General features: G+C 42.9%; 1 protein-coding gene across 3 annotated transcripts in view; it reads right to left on the reverse strand.

Moving 5' to 3' along the window:
* The window catches only part of grid2ipb (glutamate receptor, ionotropic, delta 2 (Grid2) interacting protein, b), a 35299-nt gene that overhangs the window by 6149 nt on the left and 2355 nt on the right, over nt 1-26795 (reverse strand). For 2 of the 3 annotated variants that reach the window (XM_018687796.2, XM_018687793.2), the window contains exons 3-18: nt 23778-24031; nt 23269-23598; nt 22472-22626; nt 14244-14525; nt 11796-11881; nt 9917-9986; nt 7841-7993; nt 7537-7692; nt 6452-6603; nt 6229-6363; nt 5006-5091; nt 4623-4773; nt 3718-4019; nt 1769-2533; nt 828-980; nt 334-421 (exon numbers count right to left, since the gene is read on the reverse strand). In XM_018687796.2, coding sequence (XP_018543312.1) covers nt 334-421; nt 828-980; nt 1769-2533; nt 3718-4019; nt 4623-4773; nt 5006-5091; nt 6229-6363; nt 6452-6603; nt 7537-7692; nt 7841-7993; nt 9917-9986; nt 11796-11881; nt 14244-14525; nt 22472-22626; nt 23269-23598; nt 23778-24023 — 3310 coding nt within the window. In that variant the 5' untranslated portion in view covers nt 24024-24031. Of the gene's footprint in view, nt 1-333; nt 422-827; nt 981-1768; nt 2534-3717; nt 4020-4622; nt 4774-5005; nt 5092-6228; nt 6364-6451; nt 6604-7536; nt 7693-7840; nt 7994-9916; nt 9987-11795; nt 11882-14243; nt 14526-22471; nt 22627-23268; nt 23599-23777; nt 24032-26456; nt 26546-26795 lie in introns of those variants that run through there. The other variant, XM_018687795.2, reaches the window with a different exon arrangement.

Consider the following 26795-nt stretch of genomic DNA (forward strand, 5'->3'; position numbering starts at 1 on the left):
CTCCTTGTAGAATATCTGTGATAAATACAGGTGAGGCAGAGCTGTGTTATTACTGAACTCAGAACAGAAGAAGGGGGGTATGGTGCCTTATGGAGAATGGATATGATGAACAGGTGAATGGAGCAGCTCCAAAGCAGGTTATGGAGAACATCATAACTGTGAAGGCATAAACAAAACATATGATGTCAATAGATAAACATATAGATTCACTTTTACTCTAAACTTGACCTCTGATAAATAAAATGATGGAATATTAGTAGTAAATGACATTAACCATGAGTATGACATGCAGTGATGATGATGCAGTGTGATAAAGGCTGCAGAAAAACTTACTGGATCTGCGCTGGGTCCCAAAGTGCAGATCAAGGTCCAAGTACTTCACCATGTCAGTGAGCTTGTCATAGTCTGAATCCTCTCCGAGCTAAACATAGACAAGGACACATTCTGTACTCTCCAAAGACTCAGTCAAGCTTTTGTAACCTAGAAGTGGCTGCCTGAAAATCTTTTTATATGCAGACATCAGACTTTATTCATGTCTGCCAGGGTTGTAAAGACGAAGCTGAAAGTCTAATATGAGCAGAGAAGACCCAGCATGAGTTCTGTTTACAAAAACAAGACTTTTGCTTTGATGCCACCATGACTCATCAGAGACACAACAGGGTAGATTAGTAGGTCTTTCCAAATACGGGAAGAGCGATGTAGGAGGAGTGAGAAAACTCACAGCCAAAGTGGGAAGATTTGCAAGTAAGGTTAATGTTTACTGTGTTTAAGATATTTGATTTTCAAACAGAGTCATGGTAATGTGAGTATAAGTGCTCACCACTCACCTGACCCCAAATGGTTCCCTCAGAGTTCTCCACCTGCTCCCATCGCAGCCTCTTCACACTCATGTGGTTGGTGTCTGAGGCGTGCTGGCCTGGTTTGGGCAGCGGAGGTGGATCGCAGGGTGGGGGCAGGGGTGGAGGCGGAGGTGGTGGAGCCTTTGAGAGAAGAAAAATACTTATTTTAACCTATAAGATATATTTAAATTGTGATATTGTACACATATAGTTCATAACTAATGTTGTCACTAAGCAGGACTGGAACATTTTATACAAACTCTGCTGTTTGAATCATTTCCAAACTACATGCCAGAACCTCAGGGGATGCCAGGCGAAAGAGTTCTTTATATACTCGCTGCAAACAAAATGAATGTCCAATTAGGCTTGGACCTAAGACAACCAAATGTACTGTAACACACACACTGATGCTCGCTTTAGATTTACTTTGTTTTTGTAGCACAAACCCTTTAAAAAAAGACATGTTGGTTGCTTTTATTATGTCCTCTTGAAATGAGTCACAGGAACAGAGAGTGAATGAACTCAAGAAATTCTCTCTGTATGTGACAGTACTGAACAATTTCAAAAACCGCAACAAATCTCTGCATGGTTCCAACTCTGCTTCTTTTTCTCTGTGACATTTCTGTTGCTAGGTGCTCATTGCAGTGGCACTGATGCACTGCACCACCCTGTGTCATCAGTTTTTATGAACATCTCTCATGTGTCACCAGTGGTGGAAGAAGCATTAAGATCCTTTACCTCACTAAAACAACCAGTACAACACAGTAAAACTACTGCATCGCTAATTTTAAAGTATTGTCAGCAAAATAAACGTAAAGTTTATTTATTCTGCAGAGGTGTGTATGATGTATACTATCATGTCAACTGGATGAATGCACAGAAGGCATCATAAGTCTAATTCCTGACAGCTGTCTGTAAAGCCAGGTTACCTGCTGTGACTGGTGGTCCTGTCGTGTGGTTTCATAAGTCTTTGTGTGACTGGGGAGGGTGGAGTGAGTCGCTGGAGGCTGGGAGAGCAGCGAGGAGCCCGGGGGGCCTTGGCTCTTACACTGGGAGGGGCTGTGATCCTGGAGGGACGGCGGCAGCGGGCCCTGGTAGCTGTGTTGGTGGTGGAGCTGGTGGTGCCTCTGGAGGACGAGCTGGCTCGGTCTCAGCACCTGAGGGGAGGGCTGCGGGGACACCTGGCGGATGGGCTGGGGCTGGCTGAGCTGGCGTGGGAGGTAGCTGGGGCGGGACGGCTGGGAGGAGCGCAGGGTGGAGGGGCCCAGGGTGGTGGTCTGGCCGTGCGAGAGGCGGCTGGAGGTGGTCTGGAAGCGCTGGTGAGTTTTCTCTGCCTCCTCTCTGGTGGGGAGCACTTTGTGTAGAGGAGAGCGGCTGGACAGGAGGGTCCTCGGAGGGGGTGGAGGCGGAGGGATGATGGGGTGGTGCGGCTGGAAGGGCATCCGGCTGCGGGGGATGTGCTCGGGGGAGAAACGGACGGGCGGGAGTGGGTCAGTAAACTGGACAGGAGGGGGTATCAGTGACTGGAAGGGCGGGGGAGGAGGAGGGCTCTGGGTGGGAGGAGGTGGGATTGGTTCAGACTCAGAGGAGTAGGAGGGAGAGGAGGCCTCATCGCTGCTACTGTGATCCTCACTGCTGCCGCTGCTGAGCTGCCGGGGAATGAAGCCCAGCTCCTGGTCCTCCTGGAAACTCATCTGTCGGAGGAGAGGAGCATCATCAGACCTCCACAGACTCGAACATGTGATTCTGAGGTGATGGTCATTCTTAGGCTCAGTTAGGCTCTGACTATTTGCTGGCTTCAGGACAGAAACTTACTCCACTGTTGCAACTACAGCCCAATGAACAACTGTCAACTAAATGTTTCAATTGCAGATGCTATATTAACTACTAAATCCTTATGGAGCAGAGAAGCCATAAAAGCAACCAAAAAGAAAAAAAAGAAATTATAAAGCTGCTGATCTACAACATTTTTAAAACACATGCACTTAGATAGCAACAACTCTCAAAAGCCCATCTATGTACTGAGGGCAAAAACTACAATGTAATAATTAAGTTTTAACTCAGTGAATTATATACAATATGCTGCCCTCCCCATCCCCAAAAACAAACACAAAACCATCCTGACAAAGGCACAACACAGCAAAACACAGTCATCAGACTTCAGCCAGCGTCTTATTGGATTATTATTAGATTTCTATTCAGATATAATTAGACTCTATAACTGAGTATCATGTTTTACTTACAGGCACATATCTTCTTCTGTAACCATGATAATCACCTTGATATATCTGTTCATGTGACACAAGTGTTCATTGTAGCGTACATTAGAGTTAGAGTTGCTCTAATGTAAACATGCAATTATGCACTACAACGTACTTACTTTAATTACATGTGAATTTGCTCAGTTTTTGATGAGCAAAAGCACAAACAAGACTGTCTGTTAATGATGCTATATATAACTTTTAGCATTAATAAAGTAGTATCACAGTGACTGTGAGACGTTAGTATAATTACCATGAACAGATGAGACCAGTACAGTCTCTAGTTGCTTTTAAAGCTGGGCAGAGCTGGAGTACGACTCTCACAGTACAGGAAAGTGATGAACAATTGTTCTTTGGCCAAAATAATATTATAGAATTACAAAGTTTGTGGCAGAAAAACGTTTTATAGCATGAGACAGAGCCTGCCAATCATCTTATTCACAATCTCCAATGTTTACAGTAATTATACTGAGGTATCACATGTAATTTACAAATTATTTATTTGTATTTACACATGTAGCAGATTTAAATTTATATTTATATTTAATGTCCTTTACTGCATGTGTATGTAAAAATAAAGCTGATGAGATGGTCGACCAGGGGCAGGCCGTCCTCACCTCCTCATAGTCGTTCTCCCCGGGTACGAAGTCATCCACCAGAGTGACCCGGTGGCCGAGCTGCTCGCTCAGAGCGTCCAGGAACTTGTCGGTGTCCCGGCTGCGGGGCGGGCGGGAGAAGGTGAACAGCTTCTTGCGACGGTTCAGTGTGTTAGGCCCGCTGTCCGAGTGCTGCGGGGAGGCGGGGGGGCTCTCCAGGCTGACGTAAGGGTTGGAGTCCACGCTGCTCTGGTGGTGGATCTCATACACGGGAGTGGGGAGAGGCTCCTTCCAGGACAGGGACAGGCCGGATTTACGGTTACCTGTGAAGAAGGAAATCAAAGATGGCTGCTGCTGGCATCAACAGTCTGACACTCATACCACATGTTTCTGCCATGACTTGGCTTATACAAAAAATTATGCTACTTATTCCTTCTAGAAATAATCTGTGACATTCTTGGTCGTGTTGTCGCCTTGGGGATAATTTCTTCTGAGAGGGAACCATGGCAACGAAAAGATAAAGTGCAGCCTTATATGCACATGTAGATTGAAGGATTTGAATGAGTTCTGTCTCAAACACATTCAAAAAGTCAGTGTTTCTCATGCCATGTTCACATCATGATTGATAAAAGCTGCTAATTTTCTTGCCTCCACCATTGTGTTATTAAATACCATTCACATGAATGTTCTTTTCAAATATAACAGCTTGTGTTTGCAGTAAACATGACATGAACATGGCATCAGTCATGTACCTCTGAGGTCCAGAATCATGCAGGTTATACTTCATCTGATTTAACGTTTCTAATTGTGCAAAATCTTGGACCTTGATGGCACATGGTGATGAAAGCGTGTGTCTGACAGCATGTTGTGTGTTTGTTTGTGAGTGTGGGTGAGTGTTTGAGGCGCGTGTGTCAGCCCCAGAGTACCTGTGAGAGGGGGGAGAGTGAGGGGGGAGAGAGAGCGCCCGAAGGCCTCAGTCTGTCCCGGCCTCTCGGGCTCTGCTGAGGAGCCACCCTGCAGTGGAGACACACTCTTCCCTGCGTACACGTTCTCCAGCTCCGTGTACACACCTGTCATCTATGAATGGAGGCATGAGCTGGTTAGCACTTAATCGCTGCAGTACATTAGCTTTGAAGGTCTGCTGCTCTTAAGTGTTTTGGGTCAACTGCAGCTTGAAATCAAATTTAATATCACACATTGAGTTGTCAGTTATCATGAGCAGACCTTCAAATAATGTGAGACCAGAGAGCACAGATAACATAACTAGCATCCGTTATGCCAGTTGCTGAGTAGCTGCGGTTATACCTACATGACTGAGGTCAGGGGACTCGGGGAAGGAGGTTCCATCTCCTGACTGCCTCTCCTCCGGGCTCCCAGATTCATCGACATGAATTCCTAAAGCACAATAAAGCATGAACAGTGACACATGGAATAAAAGCCTCCTCCTCCTCCTCCATCCATCCATCCACCTCCAGCCGACAGAGAGGAGAGAGGTTGAAGCAGAGCAGGACGGCACGAGGCAAAAGCTGGAGCTCCTGGTGCAGGAGTTAGCAGCGGTAATGGAAAACAAGGGGAAACCATGAATGAAATACCTGAAGCCTAAAACAGATGGAAATAAACATGTGCTGTTGAATTAAGAGTCTGGGGAGCTTATCGAAAGCAAAGGCAGCCGAGACGTGGAGCTAATGTATGAACTGATGATGACAGTTTTTTGTCTTTTAGTCTTCAAGTATCCCACAGATGATTTGTTGAGAACACATGTTTTTCAGCAACATCCTGCTGTTGTAACAATTACACACACACACACCACACACACACCAGAGTCCCACCTGGGAGCTGACCAGTGCAAACAGAGCTCCTATTACTGAGCTCTGAGCAGTTCAGCCAGAGCCAGTGGGGGCCTGATGCCTTGCTCGAGGGAATACTAACAGTGCAGTAACTGCTGAAGAAAGGCTAAGTGTTACTCTCTTACTGTCTCTGCCTCGATGTTACTTACTTCAACCCAAAAAGGATGCAATAATACTGAATTAATAATGAGGAAGAGATTTCAATAAACAGAGTAGCTTTCATAACAAAAGCTATTCTAATATGTGACCAGTGACTTAATAAAACAAAGCCAGACTAATTTTGTTTTATTTAAGCTGCTCATCTCACATAACTAAGCGAACACTTCCTGCTCTGCGTTGTACAATGTCTTTCTCTCTGTTTTCATACACCTTTGTCTGTGACATGTGAGCCCTGGAATCAGTAAAGTCTTACCTTAGGATGAAACAAACCAAAAATCATGATTCATAAATGCTGTTATTTTAGGTTGGGATATAGTCAAATAGGCTGAGGCTCAGTGGTGATGTGTCAGGCCTCAGTTCACTTAGTAGAGGAGGAGAAAGAATCTGAAAAGCTGTTGAATCTTTGCTACAAACCCAACCAACCCCCTGGAGATAGATGATAATAATTTTGCCCTACAGACCAATAAAACCTCATACATCAGGGATGTCTCACTGGAAGGACACATCCTCGTTATGTGCAGCGTACCCATTCCCAGGTGAGTCCCGATGATGCAGTCGTCAGAGCTCCTCTCTCGGACGATGCCGCGGTACGACGTCCCCGTCACGCGCATGGAGCTGCTCCGCCGGTGGTGCTCCGGACCGACGTCAGGCTCTAACACCGCTGCAAGACGCACACGTATGCGCATTCAGCGTCATGTTTCGCTTTACTCTCTGCGTCTATAATCTCTATATTGTGCGTTCTGACTCACCACTGCTCTTGAAACCCAGGAAGCGTGACAGTTTGCCCTGGCAGCGCTCCTGTTCATCGTAGGTCAGTAGCTGGTAGATGAACTGCCAGATCAGCTGTTTGGCTGGAGTGTCCAACACTGGAAACACGTCTACTATAAGTGTGTCCACATTCCTGCAAACACAAACACCCCTGTTTACTGCAGGGTAACTGACAGCCATTTAATGTCAGGATTTCGCTTAGATGTTTATTCTTTGCATATGTAGAGCTGAGGATGAAAACAGATTGCAGAAAGGTGGGAGGATAACAGCGATGTCAGTTATGCAGGGGATTCATGCCTTTGGGAGTTTATAGTGTATGCATGTGGAGTGGAATTCAATTGCTTTTTTCCCTTATAATCCTGCTGCATCACCATCCATCACTTGTCTTCATCCCCTCGTCCTGGAGGAAATATTATCACTGCCTAATGGGAGGAAAAAACTTCCTGCTTAGCTTTGTGCATCTGTTTCTTCATTGCTTCTCTGCTCATCATCCATCATTCATTTTCTCCATCTCTGTCTTTTGCTGCATTTAGAACATCCTTAGCCGCCTGATGTATTAAATACGCTAAAAACAGTTTCCCAGGCAACAGCTGATTTTCTTTCAGTATTTGCCAATGTATCATAGCTGGTTATGACACAAATAGTTTGACAGAAGCTGAAAACTGAACTTAAAGCTACAATCTGGACTTACATTTGTTTATTGCTGCCAGCCTCAACAAGAGCTGATGTTTCAGAGCGAAGCTGTTTATTTTAAAGATTATAATGATTATCAAACATGCTAAAAATAACACTATGGATTTACAGGCACAAATCTCGGGGCGGAGAAGTTTTGCTCTGAAAGTCTGGGCTGTTCTATCAGAATCTCTAACTTTCCAGAGAAACAAAGAAATGCACCCTCCAGCAGCTGCTTCTCTCCTCAATCCCATCCCTCTGCTCTCTTCCATCTGTCTAACACTGCATTGGTGCAGACTGCACACCTACATGTTTTTTACTCCTTACTCTTCATACACTTGGTCTACTTCCATTTATAGACCCATCCCCTCGCCCATCGCTCCATCCCACTGACCTGTGCTGGAAGAAGGTCTCCAGGGCTTTGCAGACTGTGTATCTCTCCTGGATGGTCAGCAGGTGTTCCAGCTGCTGGCTGAAGGTCCGTCCATGGACTTTGATGCTTGGTGGAAGAATCTCTGCCACCCACTGCAAAGAGCTGAGGGCTGGAGACCTGGACAGTCGACACAGTGGAATATCATTTTCATTTATACATTAACAAGTTATGTGTTGAGAGCACAGTCTCCCCTCTGTTCTACTTTTTATTGTTTTAATACAACATATTTTATATTTTAGATGTTTTTATTTTTATTTTTACTGACCTAGAGCGTGGTAATGTGGTGGGGGCCAGGCTAGGAGACTCCTCTGGGTCGGTCTGGTCTGAGGAGTAGTCAGCCGGACCCTCCTCCACCACCAGAGTGGGCATGGCCCCACTGCCCTGCAGCATGGACACCACCTTCTCATGGGAACAGTTCCTATAGAGAGAAAACACAAGTCGACTTATAATAAATAGAGTTTAAGGTCTGCCTTTTTATACAGTATCTAAATAAATGTAAAGAGGTACAGTTATCCAGTCCACATAGTAAGTATGTTTTTTTTGCATGCATATCCTGCTAATTAGCCTCAAATTTATTTTTGTGACTCCTCCTTGCTGTAAAACACTGATACAGGTTACATCCTTCCACACAAAGCTTTGGTACAGCCCCTGTGGCTGAATATTTATAGTCATTTATAAATCTAACTGTATAATTGTGATCATGTGACTTAAGTTTCACACCACGACACCTGAGCTATTTCTATTCACAGATGAAGACTGTGAGATGCTGCTGGAAGCCAGCAAAAGGAGCTTTGAGCGAGATGATCTGTGCTTAAATTATTGTTTTACCATACATATAAACAGATTTAAAAAAGGGTCATTTTTCTTAAATGAGGCAGGTAAACTTGGTAATGAGAAAGTAATTAATCGTGTGTATGATGTATTCTGTATTGACCAGGTAAATCGTTGTGCTGTATGATTTCAACAAACTAATTCACCTTGGTTGTAAAGGAGGATGACTGTTGAGATAGGTTATGTTGTACACCACATGCTCACTTTGTAAACAATACACTGAAAGCTCCCACATATCTTGTACTTTATTTTCTCTCACTCTCTCTGGTGAACTACTCCCACCGTTTTCCTGATCACCTCCTACTGCTGCAGCACCGTGCTATCAGGGAGAGCAGCGAAATTATACAGCGCCAATCAAATCAGTACATCAGGCAGCCATGGGAACAGCTCTGGCGATTCTTCTTTCACATGGCTATCAGGGTGGCAGGGTGAGTAATATTGTTTCTTCACACTGCATTGGTTATGCTGGCTGATACACTGGTTGATATGCTGCATTTGCTGAGCTCGTATAGGTACAATTCAATTGTGTACGTGATGAATTTCTTATCTGCACTCCCACACTCGCTCTCTGAAAATCCACAAGCAGAAGGTCAAGAAGTTGTGCAGTTCACAGAAAAACTATCATGACTCCTACAAGAAAAGTTCACATAAGTTTACATAAATGTTTGTGTTCACGTGCATTGCCCCATGCACGCACACCGTACCTGCAAGGACACACACAGCGAGGTTAATTCACACCAGCATTGATCACACTGAACACTAGTTATATAACTGCTGGATGAACTAATTTTGTTTTCATTCATTTTCCGTTCATGATAAATTGTAAGGAACTTTGCTGATCCCCTGACTTTTCCTGTAGCGTCACCATCAGGTCAAACTTTTTGTGTGTGTACTAAAATACCTGCAAAACTATTCCCACCTGCTTTGTGTTTGTTGCAAATAACCAAACATCACCTATCAGAATGTTAGCACTCCAACTGTGAGCACGTTAGCCTCAAAGCACCTCTGTCCCTAAAAACAGCCTCACAGAGCAGCTGGCTGTAGACTCTTAGTTTTGTTAAAATTGTACTTGTCTTCACATAAAAAATTTCCATCCATTCTTGCTCTTTCCACTGCCACAAAAAAGAAGAGTTGGATGTGATGATAAATTTTGTAAAGCTACATATTTTTGAGGGTATAAGTTGTGGCTGAGACTTCCATTTTCTCCTGAGAGGGACTGACAGGAAGCAGAGAGCGACAACACACACACACACACTGAATTTTTCAGCTAAGAAACAGTGGAATAATGATGATAGAGAAACTGACAAAATCAAATAAAAGCTTCATGTGCTCTGTGATGGCTTATCTGGCACTGTGAGAGATGTTTTTTTTTTTACACTGGCAGCAGATGGCTTCTCTGGGAGTAAAACAAGCCCTGATATCCTAAGTTCAAGAACTTGGACAGCAGGCAGAGACAAACTACTACTACTACTGCTGCTAATAATAATAATGTTATCCTGTAAAGACAAACCTCATATCCAGTCCATTGAGGAAGAGGATACGGTCGCCTGGTTTCAGTCCACATTCCTCAGCAGGACTATCTGAGAGGGAGACAAAGATGGCATAAAAAAATCACACATCAGAGACTGAAAAGAGGGATCCTGGCGCCACCTCAGCAGCTAACAAGGTGCACTGAACATACGGGCTGAAAAGGGAGAGATGGTGACTAATGTGATGCTGTCAATCTGTGTGTGACATCCAACAAAGCACATCAACAAATCAGATGATCTCCATGCTAAATCTTATTACGTAAGGAAACAGGGCTGTCAAAACAATCCCTGGTGGAACCTGCTCCGACTGCACTGTACCCATCCACCATCGCCTCCTCATCTGTCAACTCACTGCTGAGTGAATGTCAAGTCATCTTTTTTTAACTAAACTTTGTATCAAACTCTTTGTGCGATGATGTGGTGGTGTGCGCAGCTTTAGGCACATTCACGGGCCACGAGACAGAGCCCGTGGTTTCCTGATTATCGATAAAGGATCTGTGTTGAGATCACGATGAGAGACATGCTATCCACCCCCTCCATCTCCATATCAACCTCCATAAGGCCCACTGAGTCAGTGCGCTCTGGCCGCTTCAGCACATGATGGTGGGAGATGGTGGTGGGCGGGAACAGTGCCGTCATCATCAAATATACACTCGTACTGTAACTAACACACACACACACCACACACACACACACACACACACACATTTCCCTCCTCACAGAGGGACCTGGCAAATTCCCTCCACAGTAACTTCACAGCCTCTCTTGTCTGCTGCTTTTATTTCACAAAGCAATAACAGTTAATTAAAAAACATTTTACTGCTGGAAATTTGAAAAATAAAAGTAATTACAATGTTCACCGAAGGCAGCAAGTAGCAATAGTATCCCCATAAATATTTAACAAAGAGTCTTTCATGGCAATAATCACTGGTACAAAGCAGCACGTCATATTTTATCCAGAAATTCATTCAGCAGTGGAAGCAGCCCAACTACAGTCAGAAATTAAAGCAATAAAAAACTTCTGCATTGATGACCTGGGGGAGCCAATATATAGAGCTTTATAGTGTTTTGTTGTGTGGATTACACAGACAAAATATTATGTGTTTATTAGAGAGTTTTAGGGTTGGTGGCTTTTATCACCTGTGGACAGAGCTAACTGTTTCCCCGTTTCCAGTCTTTATGTTTTATATTTACCACACAGATATGAGAGCAAAAAACTCTCTTTTCTTCATTTTATTAGCCCTAAAAAGGTAGTCAATTGGGACTGAATGAGATTCTGCAAAGAAAACTAAAAATAATTTATGAAGTATGAAGTATCAATGTATGTGTTGTTTATATAACTGTATTTCTTTCAGACCTCATTTGTAAGAGGACTGAATTAATATTTGCTTTTCTAAATCATCAGTTTTTATAACACGATGATGCATCATGATGGTTCTATCACCATCTCAGCATGATTTGATTTTACACAAATGAAACGACTCTGGGGTCTAGTCATTCCATTATTATTAATTTCACTAACATAAAAGAGGATACGTACAAAGCTCCGACTGTAGACAGACATCAGTGGAAAATCTCTGAATGTAACTGCATTAGTGCTGACTGACTGCTGCAAGGGTCTGTTACAGTACAGTCTGTTCTGAGTGTTTTCCTCTTAACATTTCATTGGTGAGTCAGACAAGTCCACTTCCTGGTACACTCAGTCACACACACAAACACCTCCTGATCACCTTCAACCCCCCAGCGACTGGCACCACAACAGACTCACCCACGTAAAATACCCCCCCAGCAAACACCACACGCAGCGAGGAGGCGTCTATCAGGGCCGTACTGTACTGGTTTTTAATATAGGAGCAGTACCTGGGATTACGGAGTCGATGCAGACGGGAGCATGACCTCGCAACGTGAAGCCAAAGTTCTTCTTCCCCCTGTAGACACGAACGATCCTGAGGAGGAGACACAAAAGGGTTGTGAGGTGAACGACTGAACAGCAGATTTACAGAGTCATGACACCGATTCTTGAATGACAAAAAAAAAAACCCTAAAAAACGCTTTTAGTGTGTTTCCCTTTCAAGTAGAAATACATCAAATTATTTAAACAATACACTATTTTAAGGCTGCTTCTCTATAATTTCAAGTAATTCCTGTGTATTTCTTTGGTCTGCTGCATCTGATTGTTGGTAAAAAAGCAGAGGTAAATATAAACCATGTTATTTCCACCAAATCACTGTGTTCCCTTGATCCACTAACAATTATCATTGTAATATCATATCTTTTGGATTCACTGATTGATGGTTTGCTGTGTAAAATGTCAGAAAATCATGAAAAGTGCCCTTTAAAACTCTCCAGAGCGAAGGAACAGAAAGAGTTCAAAACCCAGAAACACAGAGAGATAAACATTTTAGAAGCTGGAACCAGAGAATATTTTGCATTTCACTGATTAAGCAATTGATTAGTGTTATTGACTCGCTGATCAGTTAATGGTTTTAGCATTTTATCATGACATCATTTAACTACGCCAATGCTTAACAACCATTCTGTGAATGGACGTGGAGTCCAGCTGTCTCTGGAGCGAGCCTGTTTGGGCTTCACTTTTGTTTTGATTTGTCACTTCCTGTCAGTGGGAGTCTGAACCAGAGCGGACATGACGCTCTTCTTTCATGCAATTCAACTTTGTGATGTAGTGCAGCCTCAACTCCACATCACTCCACACATCTCTCTCTCTCTGTGTTTTATCCAAACAGCTTTCGGCCCCGAAACAAAAATATTTTGGGATCTGTTCAACAAAGAGAAAAAGCTTTGACATTTTGCTGATGGTGATGCCTCAGTTTCAGTAACCCCCAGCGGAGGAATACGAGCTGGAACCTCCCGTTACATCAAATGATGAGACGAGTCTCGCTGTCTGTCCACGGAGCGTTGCCATGGAAACGACTTAAGGCAACACTGGCTCGATATGTAAATGCAAGGGGGGGGGGGCGAAAAAAGACAAAAGTGGGGGAGAGAAAGGAAACAGGCAAATCTATTCTTTGATAGCCGCCGTTACTGGCTGTTATGTAAGACGAGCTAAATGCAGATGGGTGCATTTGGTGCTGCGAGTGTGTGTGTGTGTGTGTGTGTGTGTGTGTGTGCTGGGCTGCACAGCCACATAGAGCGACACAGCATCATTCTCGAGCACACTTGAGAAACTGAGCGTATGCGACTATCGTGATGCTCAAGGCCTCCTGTGCTTTTCATCACTGCACTCTCACATTGTTTTACTTGAAGTCCTAGAACCTCAAAAATATTACATAACAACCCAAAGAGAATCAGTTACCACAACAACAACAACAACAACTGGCACATGCTGGTGCAACAGCTACAATAAGTAGACAATTACCAATCGATAGTGATTGATTTTGAGTATCTTTATCAATAGGCTGTTTTGTGGTGGTGATGATGAAACAACACATCTATCTATCTAGTTACTGTGGAGACACAACAGAGTTACACAACACTCTTGAGGAGGGTTTTTCAGTTCAGCTAAGGACGCTGCTCAACTTCTTATTGTTACTGTGCCACTTACACCACATGACGTAATCGCTCCCAGTTTGTCTCCCAGTGTTACGTGACCTGCCAATGTGATCACATTTGACACATTCAGACCCACATTTCCAGCTCCCATGTGGGAGAGGACAGATCTCAGGATGTGGTTCAGCTGGCTTAGTGTGGGAGTGTGGGAGTGCACCGCCACCCGTGTAATCCTACACTAAATCCATTGTGCTGTTATTAATCGCACAGTGGTGTAATCAGTGTTAGTGGGCGGACGATGAGCCGGAGAGGTTGAATGGTCAGGGGGTCTACTACAGTGCAGAATTAGCATGGTGGATAGGTGAAGATGACAGTCTCAGTTTCAGAGAGCTGAAGATGTTATGTGACAAAAATGTTATATAAATGTAAATACTGTACATCTGTACACTAACTTATACTGTGGGATTTTATTTTATTTTTATTTATGTCTCTTAAGAGCAGTTTCATTTCTAGACTCAGAGCTTTAACATGTAAAAACTAGATCAGGGAAGGAAAAAGCAACAGAAACAGACACACTGTAGGGAACATACCTTCGCCTGTGATTCTTGTTATTGTTTCCCATTTTAAAAACTATCAAAGCATCTGAATCAGAACGTGAATCATTGGCTGTTGCATTATGTGTTGAGATTAACCTGTAGGCAGTCTGAGTAAACAACACTTAAGGCAGAGCCAAATAAACCCATAACGCATCACAGCATCATCAAAAACAACAGTTTAAGAGTCTCATACATGTCTGCTCACCTCTGATTGGGTCCAATGGGGGGATGTGGGGGTATCCCAGAGACGGACTTCCTTAAGCCCCTGTCCCTCTCCGCCTCACCCCTCCCTCCGGGTTCTCCTCCATCCCTGGGCACCGAGCTGGCCCGTTTGGAGCCGTGGTGGCGATCGGAGTGGTCCTCGCTCCGACTGCGCCGGATCCTGCCCTGCGGCTCGCTGATGCTCTTGCTGCGGCACAGTCGGTTGATCACGTTCTGGGAGACGGCCTCGTCAAAGCGCTGCCGGTGCTTCTTCGGGATGAAGATTCTGGCAAACATGGTGGCATGTGAGGAAAATAATGAGGGCTGGTAAGTTTTTTTTGGTCCACAAGAGTTGCCTCAGAAAAAAAAAAAATGAGTAAGGAAGGAGGATGGATCTATATCACAGATCCACCTCGATCCACTCAGATAACACACAGTCCATAATCACAAGTCTTGGATTTCCAATAAAGAAACAACAACAAGTCAAACATCCAGCATCAGCAGAGATTAAAAGGTGATCGTCGCCTCAACTGCCACTGAAATAATCTTCACAATCCAAGTCAACACTAATCTAATTCTAATCAACAGGCTTCCTCCTTCAACATTCAGGAAAAGAAAAACACTTTTGATGGACAGATGTGTCTTTCCCGCTGGAGGTGAGAGTCGTCCCCAGGGAGAAGAAAAGACGAGAAGCTGAATGGGAAGCCTGAGAGAAAAGATCTCTCTCTGAGGAGAGAGACAGTGAGGAAAACCTTGGCGTCACGCGCAGCTCGCTGGAGTCTCACTGCTGCAGCATGAGGTACCAGAGCCAGAATACAGCAAGAGAAAAAAGGTGTGGGAGTGAGCGAGCATGGGATTTCTCTTCTGCTCTCTCTCTCTTTCTCTCTCCATTTACAGTATCTCACTCTCTAGCTCTCCCACACTTTCATCCATGCGTCACCTCTGTGTCACTTTGTCAGTGTGAGCACAGAGCAGGAAGCTGGTATCATCTTGTTGACCTCGGACCTTATCAATTTTCCCATTCAGACGATAAAAACTCAACACGTCACTCTTCTAATATTTCAGCTTTACGAGGCAAAAACAATTAACCTAATGAACAACAGCTCTCAGTAGGTGGATAGGTTTTCACTAAATTACTCACTCTCATTTCAGTTGTAGAGAACAGTTAACAGTCATGTATTATTCCAGCAGCTTAATCAAAAAAACATCAGCTGATGATGTTTTCACTGAGTTTTCATTCAAACGATACCTTATGTTGAGGAAAGCCAAACTCCCACTTCTTTTTTCATCTGACATTTCTAACTTTGAACAGTGTCTAAGCACAAGCAGCTATGTGAGAACTTTACCAAAAATAAAACTGACTGAAACTAGAAAACTTGATAAAAAGAATATTTAAAGAAGACCACAAATCTGACTTGACAGTTCCCAGTTGTGAGTGCTACAGACACATTTTAGTCTGTACCACAAAAGTACAGAGGCTCCACATCGAGCCCCACAAAACACACTACAAACATACATGTTGCAGCACAATAATGTTGCAAAATGTCAAAGAGGGGAGATAAGTGTGTGCTGAACATGCTGTTTCATATGGTGTGCTGTGTTTACCACACAGCAGCGCAGACTATGAGAACAAAACAAAATGAGGCCCCCCCCAAGGACTCAGCTGACAACCGAAAACAACTTTTGATTCAAGTGATCAGAATGGCTGCCAAGAAACAAGACATACACACACACACACACACACACTTTCTATAATTATATATGTGGGGATGTTCACGCTGTACCCTCTAACACTACCCTTCAGTTCCACTCCTCTGTAATGTCTTCTGCAGTCAGTAGCTTTGATATACAACACTGCAGCACAGACCGAATCTAAGATATGATTCTTGAAGAAAGTGAAAGTTAAAGTGATTCAGGACAATGTACAAATAATTCACGAGATGAAAACCAACAGTAAATCACAACACCTGTGATTTATTCATTATCACAGATAATAACAGACTATAATTATGTGCTGCAGAAAAACAAAATGTTTGCTTTGTTGATTAGAGTTAAATGAGAAGATTGATGTCATCCTCACACTAACCAACTGCTGGAGCTTACGTTTAAATATTTTAAACTACTGTTAAATTATTACTTAAATAAAGAAGTGAGAACTGGCTAAAATCATTTATTTATTTTGGAGGATTTATTGACACAACAATGAATATGTTCTCGTTAGAAGGGAAAAACAAGAGCCTACATTAGCCTACACACGTATAAACAAACACACAACATAGCACATATGTTAGCACCATGTCTTTTTTTCAAAGCAGACCCAAAGGAAATATGGAAAATTCAGACTGCACCGTTTAATGGGACCAAAAGAGAACCAAAATCCCAGCTGATGAATCAAGCGAATCAGAAGTTAATTATTTGATTCCATGTTTGTTGAATCACATCCAACTGAGAGCTGAACTCCAACACAGATTTGCACAAACAACCGTTTTGAATCCCACCTACACCAGTCTGTTGTGCTCTGACTGGCTGATTAGCTGCTGTTCAGATGAATCAGCCACCACCAGACAGGGTGTAGTGCTCTCTGTGAAAAACAGCACCAGTTGAGTAATTAGCAACAAAGGCGCTGATAGAGACAACGGAGAGACAACAGCTACCACTGTTCATGTCCACGAGAAGCTAATTAAGCTGCATGAAAACAACTTTGACAGCTAAATAAAGCAATTAGGACACAGTTACCGTACAGAGAGGAGGAGAGAGAGACAGAAAAGGCGACTTCACAGCAAACGTGAGGCCAGACTGCAGTTGAATTCATTATCTAGTTGTTGAAGCATTTTAATAAAAGGTATTCATGTAAATAAAGAGCGCCTTCAGCCCTGTGTCACTCCTGTGATGTAGCAAATGATAAAGTCTCACTTATGTGTTGAACCTAAAGGTCGCATCTTCTGATGCCTACTTGAGATAGAAAAGATGCTATATGAGCCTGAGCAATTCTGCTGATACCAGTAGTTGAGGATGAGAGATATCATGCCACTCTACATTTAATCTGTGGTCATATTTTTTTCACTATGATCTGACTTAGATAGTTTCCTTCTTTATCAAACCTGTCAGGAACTAATTCACTATGTGATGTAGAAGCTGCCAGAGCTTAATCTGTAATAAAAACAGATACGACACACTGCAGTTGAGCTGAAGCATGTCCACTAGTATAAACTGAAGGTGAAAGAGCTGCAGTACCTCGCAGAATCCTATATTACAGATCTGTTGAGTGAAAAAGTTTTTTGTTCCAAACCTAAAAAGTACCAATAATAGAGACATTTGTGGTTCCCCCCAGTGGTAGTATAAATGAACAACAATGTGTGCTGTTACCCTCTTTGCAGGAGCTCTCCCTTCAGCACCACAACAACACAAGACTAAAGACTACCAGTGCAGCAGCCTGTTATTTTGGACACGTCTCCCACAGCTCACAGCAGGTCTGGTGTACTGCGATGAGATTAAAGCAGCCAATTAAATACTTATGAAAGGAGCGCTTTATTGATTTCTGAAAGATGTAGGCATTCAGGTAAGGAGTGTTTTATATAAAAGGGCATTAAGCTGCATTATGGGAAGTGTAGTATCTAGGATTTTGGGGATGGGACCCATACTTGAGGTTAAAAGTCAGGACGTCTTGGCCTCTAATACTTCAGTTTTGACCATTTTCTTTTGGTGTGTCAGGTGTGTGCTCTGTTGCACCTGTAATCACACCTGACAGTGATGTCACAGTGCAATGACACACCCTGGAGTACACTTCTACATCACTTTAAAAAGTTTTAACAACTGAAGGACACCAAAAAAAAACCAAGATTTTCAGGGGGTTAAAGTCAGATTTTAAGTAGGGCAATTAGATTAGATTTATCTTTTATTCTGATTTTTTAAACAACATTTTTTTAAACGACCAATCTTGTCTGAAGAGTTTACAATCTACAAAATATTTCCAATCATAAAGCATTCCTCTTGTGGGAAAAGTGCACAAATGAAGTCACCAAGGGAATCCTATCTTCATTCAGTATTTAACATTAACAGCAGAGTTAATCATCTTTAAGATGTTATGATGACACAAAAATCTAAGAGAGGCCTTAGGTTGCACCATTTATTACATTTTTTTACTATGACTTGTTTTAGTATAGCTGCTGCCACTTGGAACAAATGGTGGGTATCTCATTTTTGGGACAAATCTTTTCAGTAAAAGATATAGGCCACATATTCTTAGCCTGCTGTCACTGTCTCTGGCAGATTCTGATCAGGCTTGAGGTGTACTTGTATGTGACTGCAGTCTGAGACAGTGTTGCCTGGGCACAGACTACTGGCTACAACGAGCAAACTCCTGGGATATAAATAAATGTTCTGTAGTGGCGTAGGTGCAGAAGCCCACACAGTCTCTGTTTGCTATCTACGCTTCCCTGCTATTTGTCATCTATTCATATCACAGCACTAATATGTCTCAGTCTCTCACACACATGCAGTACCTGTCTGTGTAAGGAGGTGCGTGTGTGTAGCTGCGGCTATCAGCATTATGCTGCTATAAATGCAGATGTTCATCCACCTCAGAATGCACAGCCATCTGTTGAAACAGCCACCTCATCACAAAAAAGTTTTGCCCGTCAACTCTTGGAAACTAAATGAGTGCTCTGATTTGACCTCATTTATAAAGAACAGAGATCTATAATTATCTGAAGGAGGGTTGTGGAGGAGGAAGCAAGCAGGGAGGAAGGGACGGATTTCTCAAAAGGGAGGAATGACAAGCAGAAAACTACAAAGAGGAGACCTCATTTCATTTCAAGTGTCCAGATGTGGCTCGAATGCTTGTTGCATTGTCTATACACATGTAGAGGTGATGTAACGATGTGTGTCCTCAAAAATAATGGAAGCCCTGTGGTGGAGACTCGTTCTTACATGATCTTTCTGCCCGCTTTGCTGTTTTTAACACTGACAAGTGCATCACAGCAGTTGGTCACACATTTAGGGATAAAACCTGTGGCATTATAAAAAATTATATGAGCATCAGTGGGTTGCTGGACTGTGTCCAGGAACTTGGGGAAAGTAGGTGTTTACAGATTGTGGTAGTGGAAAAGGTCAGATAAATCTAATCCACTGGGCAGACATGTTCACACTGTATTAATGAGGTTAAGAATATGTGATCAGTCATAAAAGGGATGTTGATAGAAGATAAAGAATGACACAGAAAGGAGGCAGAGAAAAATATGTTACATAACATACAGTATGCTGAGCTCCAGGTTCAGACATGACTGAAGACTGTATCTATACATACATATGTGGTGTACACACCTATACCTCACTAACATCTCATATTAAATGTATTTGACTATTAATGGTCTGCACTACTGGTTTAAGTGATGATGGTTTCTGTAAAATTACACAGATCTCTGTGATGGTGGACCTGCAAAACCTGAACACAGTATTCGCTCCGGGTCTGAAGAATACACACCACCATCATTACATTGTAGAAATCCAATGAGTTTTAACCAAAAAACATTCCATCCTTGGAATAAAGGAATAAAATAGATGAATGGATTGTGTTTATTTTAATGGAAAAAGACAAGTTATGAATGCACTGGCTTTAGTGCTGTTTGTCTGTATTTGTCTTCAGTCTTAATAAAAATTGTTTCAGGGGACTTATGTTTCTCGTCTTGTGCAGTGTAGCAGTTTAACACTAGCTCCAGCTACTGGCTCCTGCAGTTAAGATTAAAGACCATCATTATCAACACTATTGAAAAAGGAAGCTTTGTGCACAGCATGTAGCACAGCAACTGCTATGACCAACCATTATCAAGCTCTGATCACTCTTATTCCTATATGAAGCACAGCTACCACTGCAGTAATAAACAGTATATAGTTTGGTTTACTAGTTAGAGGTGTAAATGAACAATTCAGCAGGATAAGTACATCTTCCTTTAAACACATTTGATGTTACTAATGCTACAGAAAAAACTCAATTTCCTGCTATTTTCCAAGCAGAGAGACACAGACTCAGTATAATACAGGCAGATAGAGTTTTAAAAGGAATATTTATGTAATCCGGGAGTAAACATGATGCTCAAAAGCAAGCACAACACAAACACATGCAAACCGACACACCCTCAAAACACGTGGCGAGAGATTACATCCTAAAAAAAGAGCACTGCTCATCCGAATTACTTCAGTCACTTAGAAACAGGCACAACAGCAGGTCTTTGTGTTGTTAACGGTTACAACAACCAGTTTCAAGCCACCCAAGTGTAATCAAATCACAGCAAACTGCATGGCCATGCTGTTGACGACTCCCTTGAATGAATAAATTATAGATTTCGAGCTCAGTAAATTGCCTTGAAGAGATCTTGGAGACCAACTGGGGAATAGAGGGAAATCAAAGCTAAAAACATCATATCGCAAACATCAGCAGCAGCCATCGTCGTGTGCTGTATCAGACTGCATTAAATATTCACTCACTCACCTCCCACTTCACATAACTACACTGATGGCAGAAACAGTGCAGGTGACAGAGTTGAAAAATCTGACAAAAATTATGTTTTTCAAAAGCAATCACCCAACCACAACCACATCAAAAACCTTCATTTGAAACGAATAAAAAGCTGTACTCACCCCAAACAATTCATCGTTTTAGCTGTCACCCATAGCTCAAAAATTAAAAAAACCTAAGTATGAGTAGCACCATCTGTAGTAGTAGTGGGCAGAATAGAAGACACACCTACTGCTACAGAGCTTCTTCTCTGAGAAGAATAAAAGATATGTTGGGACCTTGGTGCAAGCAGGAGGCAGCCTTTACCAGGTGTCAAGGGAAAACGGTCACCACACAGAGAGAGCAGGGAGCAGCCTGAGCTCTGAGTAAAATAACAAGAAAATCCATCAGAACAAAACACAAAAACCCCCTGAGAGAGAGGGGGGGGGGAGTGAGAGAGAGAGGTAAGAGAGTTGTGAAATGAGTGGGGGATGGAAAAACCATGTGGAGATGCTTTAATGTTGCTATTGGTGCTTGTGCAAAAAGGAGTGTCCTTCATTATACAAATACCAATGAGCACTTCTCAGTTGACAGTGTTTGAATTATTCATGAGCAGTTTAAGGCAGAAAAATCCCATTGCCTCACGTCATTTCAGGTAGGGGAATCAGTGCAGCTACCTCAACACTGACCCCATACTGCTGGAAACCCTTCTTACAGTATATTAATACCACTGGAAAAGAGCTGAAAGCGGTGTAGTAGTAGTGGAGGAAGCCAGTGTAGTAAGAGAATAAAAGATTTGATTGGCTCAACTTGTAGAAGAAGTGCAATCTGTGGACAAACTGTCTGGGGATTTACAGAATGGCAGGAACTGGTCAATTTGGCACACAGGCAACCAGGTAATTCTGGCGGTTTATTATTTTTATTTTTCACATTCAATTACCTGGCGTTATTCCATCTCATGGACACAGGCTTCAACACACCATCAAAAAACGTGTTGGGTGGCTCGTCATCACAGACACCTCCATGCTGTGAATTCAGCTCACATTGCCAATCCTCATTTACTGCTAAAAACTCTAAACTCCAGTCCCTCCAAGTCAGTTTAAGGCTCTCAGTTTCTCTAATGCAGATGAGGACTTTAAGCGACTTGCAGGGTCACAGTGGATTAACTCTGGGTGGCAGATGGGGCCCACCTAAACATACAGTGTAGCTTTATAATGGCTGGCAGTGGGCCAGACCGCCTCTAATCCATCCTGCAACAAAATGAGCAACATGAAAAGCCTGTTTATGTGGTTATTATGAATCAAATCCCTGCAGATTATTTTACTTTTCACTGGGACTTGAAAATGACAAGTGTGTGGGACACAATACCAGAGGAGGGTGTAATAACCAGTGGTATAACCTGTCAATACTGACTGACTTGACTCTTACGTGCTTGGATCACAGCCTGTGGTGTGAAGGTAATGCACTTTTTTTGGGGTTTCTGGGGTGCATACTGACAGGAGACAGAGGGGAGTAATGTGTGATAATGGTCCACTGACAAGATGCAAACTGGGATGTTCTGGTTACATGATGAGTGTGTCAGACTGCCCTGTGGATGCCTCTGGATAACACATTCTGCTGTCAGTAATTGGCCACTTTGTCAGTATTAACACAGTGTTCCTGCTGCTGGACTAAAAATGCAGGCTCCCGCTGAACTTCAACAATACAGTGTAATGGGAGATGAAACCTGCGGCTCTTACCTGATGCTGGAGATGAGCTGTCGATGCTCATCAGTGGTGAGTATCTCTGGCAGGACGGAGGCCAACCACTCGACTCTCTTCTCTGCTGCGTACTGCTTCAGCACAGCGAAGAGTTTCTCTTTCACTTCGGGTTCATCACCTAAAATCTGGTCAACCTGATGGAGATTTAACAGGGATGTCAGAAGCTGGGCGTAGTTTGAGGACAAGATGGTGTTCCAGTTTAAAAAAAAAGAGCCCCACACAGGCCTATATTACATGAGCTTGAGTCAAATCTCACATCTAGTCTGTTTTATATTTGTTTATTTCCCCCTCCTTCAAAAAAGTTTTAACTTTGTGGGCTTCTATTTGCTTTTTTCCCCCCTCACACTATAAAATATTTGAAGGCGCAGACCTGTGCACTCAGGGTCCAAGAAAAACATTCCTAAGTATTATTTATTTCTACTTTAATACGTGTAAAATCTACTTCATCGGGACTGTGTGTGCATGGTTTTATCTGATTTGACTGGGAGTAGCATCTCCCCGGTAATATAAGCAAGCAACCCACCCACAACTCTCACCAGACACAAATACAGTATTGCTAAATTCTGATTGGTGCACACAAATGCACAACATGAACCTTTTTCCATATTAACCTCACCCACCTTAAACCAGTAGGAAGAGTACACACAAAATACCCACAAACACAGAAATCTCTCCTTTGAAAATCAGTTTTCATGGCCTTTAAACACCCCAGCTCAACTGCACCAGATATAAGAATTTGCCTGGAAGCAGCTGTGCCTGTGTGTGTTTCAGCGTACCTTCCTGTTGAACTCCAGAGCTTTATGTTTACGGTCCAGTCTCGCCCCCTCTCCTCCCATTTGACTGTCCTCTATGCTGATGCTGTGTTTCTGCCTTGGGCCGAGGCACAGCACCCCCAGACGGAGCGTTCTCCCCTGAGAGGCCTTGATCAGCGCCGCGGCTGTCTCGTGCTGTCTGACGGGGATGCCGTTGACCTCCATGACGTAATCCCCGGCCCTCAGACCTGCACGGCCGGCTGGAGAGCAAGGCGAGCAGTCCTCCACCAGCAGGGGGCAGTCTCCTACGATGGTGAACCCAAAACGACCATCTGGACCTGGTATGATGTCCATCTGTAATAGAAAGAAAAAAAAGCATTTAATTCAAGAATTTTCCTCAGTGTTCAACTCCAGAATATAAGCAAAAAACAATACAAAAAACAACACAGGATCTGTGGGTTACACTCAAGTAATTCCACAGGCATTAACTGACATATGCAGTATTGGTGTGATGGATTCAAGAGCTGTAAGACCTGCTGTATGCGGGACACCACTCCGATACTGGGAGGGATGTTCTTCTGAGTCTGGGCGATGGCGATGACGGCTTGCGGACCCAGCGTCGACACGTTGTGACCCTCGATCTCCAGGACCTGGTCCCCTGCCTGCAACCCGGCCAGGTGGGCGCTGCTGCCTTCCTCCACAGACAGGATGTAGCTGGGTCCATTCCCACCGAGCTGGAAGCCGAAATCCTCAGGCCAGCCCTGGTTGGTTGACGGCATGCTGAGGACTTATGGGAGGGGAGGAAAAGATAGAACAGGTGGAGGTGGGAGAGAGAAAGGATGTCAGAGAAAAGACAGACATACATTCAAACACTTACCCATGGCAGCCAATGCATTCACATCTACCGGCATCGCAAATACAAACTCAGATTAAATGATCCTTTGCATGTTTTAAAAGAGATTCAACTTGATGCAGTCGTTCCCTGTCTCCTTCCTCCCGCTGTCTCCCGTGTCTCGAGCTGTACTATCTTGAACAGCTCTGTAACCCTCTACCCTGAACCATGACACACTCAGCAGTCCCTGACCTGGTTCACAAACTCCAGAGCAGCCAATCAAAGTGAGGCGTCGCAGAGATTGTGACCTTAATTAGCTTGAGAGACAAAAGTTCCTCCAGCATTTTTTTTTTTTTTTTACTCTGTGCACATGCACGCCTTGCCTGTTGAACTGTAATTAGGCAGGAAAGTAAGAGAGCACACCCACTGACTGTACTGAGGAGCTTTAAGCAGGTAAGAGATGGTTAACAACATTAATTACATAGCAAATAAGGCAGAATGGCAAATACAGAGGCACTCAAAGGTCAAATTTTGGACTGAAATATTAACCCACATTTTCAAAAACATAATATGACAAATATGACAGAATTACAGAAACTGACATGTTGGCTTTCGCTAAATATAATCTACTATAAACCCTCTTGCTCAGCTGGAAACTAATGATGCGCTCCACAGCCTCCAAAGCCAACATACAGCAGGATTCACACAGTGGACAAAACTGATAAAAGACTTACAGAAATCTTTAGATGGACATCGAGAGCCTCGTTTGCTCTGCCGAAAAGAGTATCTGCCCTTTTTGTTTTGCAAAAACTTCTTCATCTTGAATGTCAAATAGCAGGTGGCCTGCTAGCAGGCTAATATCCAAACTGTCTTCACAAATGTAATGTAAAAAATTAAAAAAAATAAAAATGTCCCCCCTGAGCACCCCACAACCCAAAGTCAAACACAAAGCGTGACAAACTCAAAATATAGCCCCATTCCTCCACCCTGAAACCACAGCAGCCTCCTCATGAGCACAGGATGATTGTGCATGAAAAGCCAGTGCAGTCTCTTTGTGAGTGTGTCAAGGAGTTAGTCCTGCGTCTCATTCCTGATTCATCCTAGGGCCAGCCTGCCTGCACAGTGTTAATCAGAAAACTGGGACGCGTGCACCCGCGCACCTCGGCTCCTTAATAATTCTCTCTCCAAAAAGGGTATTGTGAGGCCTCATTTTTCTATAAATACACCAATGTGTCTTTTTCCTTCTCCTCCTCTCTTGGCTAGGTGGCTCTCCGAGGGACCGCTCCTGGCCCAGAATCACTCTGCGTCTATGCAAGAAAGCCTGATGAGTACTAATTGGAGCGTCTGCTTGCCTGGAATTCTGTGTGTCCGTGTGTGTGAGCACACTGAAACGCTCAGTCCATTGAGAAGGAGCAGGGGCAATTTAAGACTTTAGCCTGTAGGATTAGTAGGATTATAAGATGAATCTTCAGATCTCCCCCACCCCCTGTCATTAACACTCAAGGAACGCATGCTTCCCTACCTTAATGAATACATACACTGAACACAGTGGAGCCATACAGGCAGTGTGCATATCTTAAGACATGGATTATCAGGTGACTGTGACACAAACTGTGTCAAGATACAATTTATATCAGAGTTTTGGTCAAAACTGGAGTGAAAACATTTACAATTCAGGCTTTTGACTGATACAGAACAGGTGAACTAGGCATATAATCTTAAATCCACTATGTGGATTTATTTTATTTTTATTTGATTATATCATTTTAGATGTATTTGGAGAACAGTGAGACAGCTCCAGTGAAAACTGGTGCAGTCTCTCTGTCACTGTCAGCCTATTCATTCTGTGTCCTCTCATCCAATCAGTGGGCTTGTCTTAGCTGGACTCAGCCCATTGACTGTTCCTCTAGCACAGGAACAATATTATGTTCATGCTGTAGAGAAGGCTGCAGGTTCAGGGGCTGTTGGGGGCACCAAGTTTAAAATTTTCTCATCCTACAAATAGCAGCTTTAATGTTCTAAATCAACAGTATTATAAGTAGAGACGAGACAATTAGTTAAATTATCAAAATAATCAGTTTTGATCAACAAACTGCCGTTTTGTTTGTCATTGAAGTAAAATTGTCAATTAATAATATGCTAATTTAAGCCATTTCTTTGTCATTTATGGACATTTTTTTTATTCCTGTGACAATAAAATGACAATGTATTGATGCAATCACTCAATTAATTCATAAGATGATTGACAGAAAAATTCATCAACAACAATGACAAACATTTGCCTAGATGTAAAAATATTCTTTAAAGGTTTTAGAGGAGCTGTTTGTCAGTTTGGCTGTTGCTGCACAGCCAACATTAGCATTAAAAGCTGTTTACTTACCGGTCTAAAAGAAACACTGAATTCAGTATCAAACTTCATTGCTGTACTTGTCAAGAACTGTCTTTGGAAAAACATTTTGGACTACTGGCATTTGGTCATAGCAGCAAAAGTACAGGTGTTACTGATAATGTTAACGATGGCTCTGTTACACTCAAGTGTCCAGTGAGCCTGACCCTGAAGCAGCTAAATGTAATTCAGTGATCACGTCAGTCTAATCAGTGTAAAATGAAAACACCTGTATGGGTGTACAGAGCCATGAGAAATTGATGTGTCAAGTCAGTAACATAAAAGACTACCAGCACAAAATACAACAGGAAAAAATGTAATTATTTACTTCCA

This window comes from Lates calcarifer, linkage group LG23 (assembly GCF_001640805.2).
Source record: "Lates calcarifer isolate ASB-BC8 linkage group LG23, TLL_Latcal_v3, whole genome shotgun sequence".
NCBI classification, from domain to species: domain Eukaryota; kingdom Metazoa; phylum Chordata; class Actinopteri; family Centropomidae; genus Lates; species Lates calcarifer.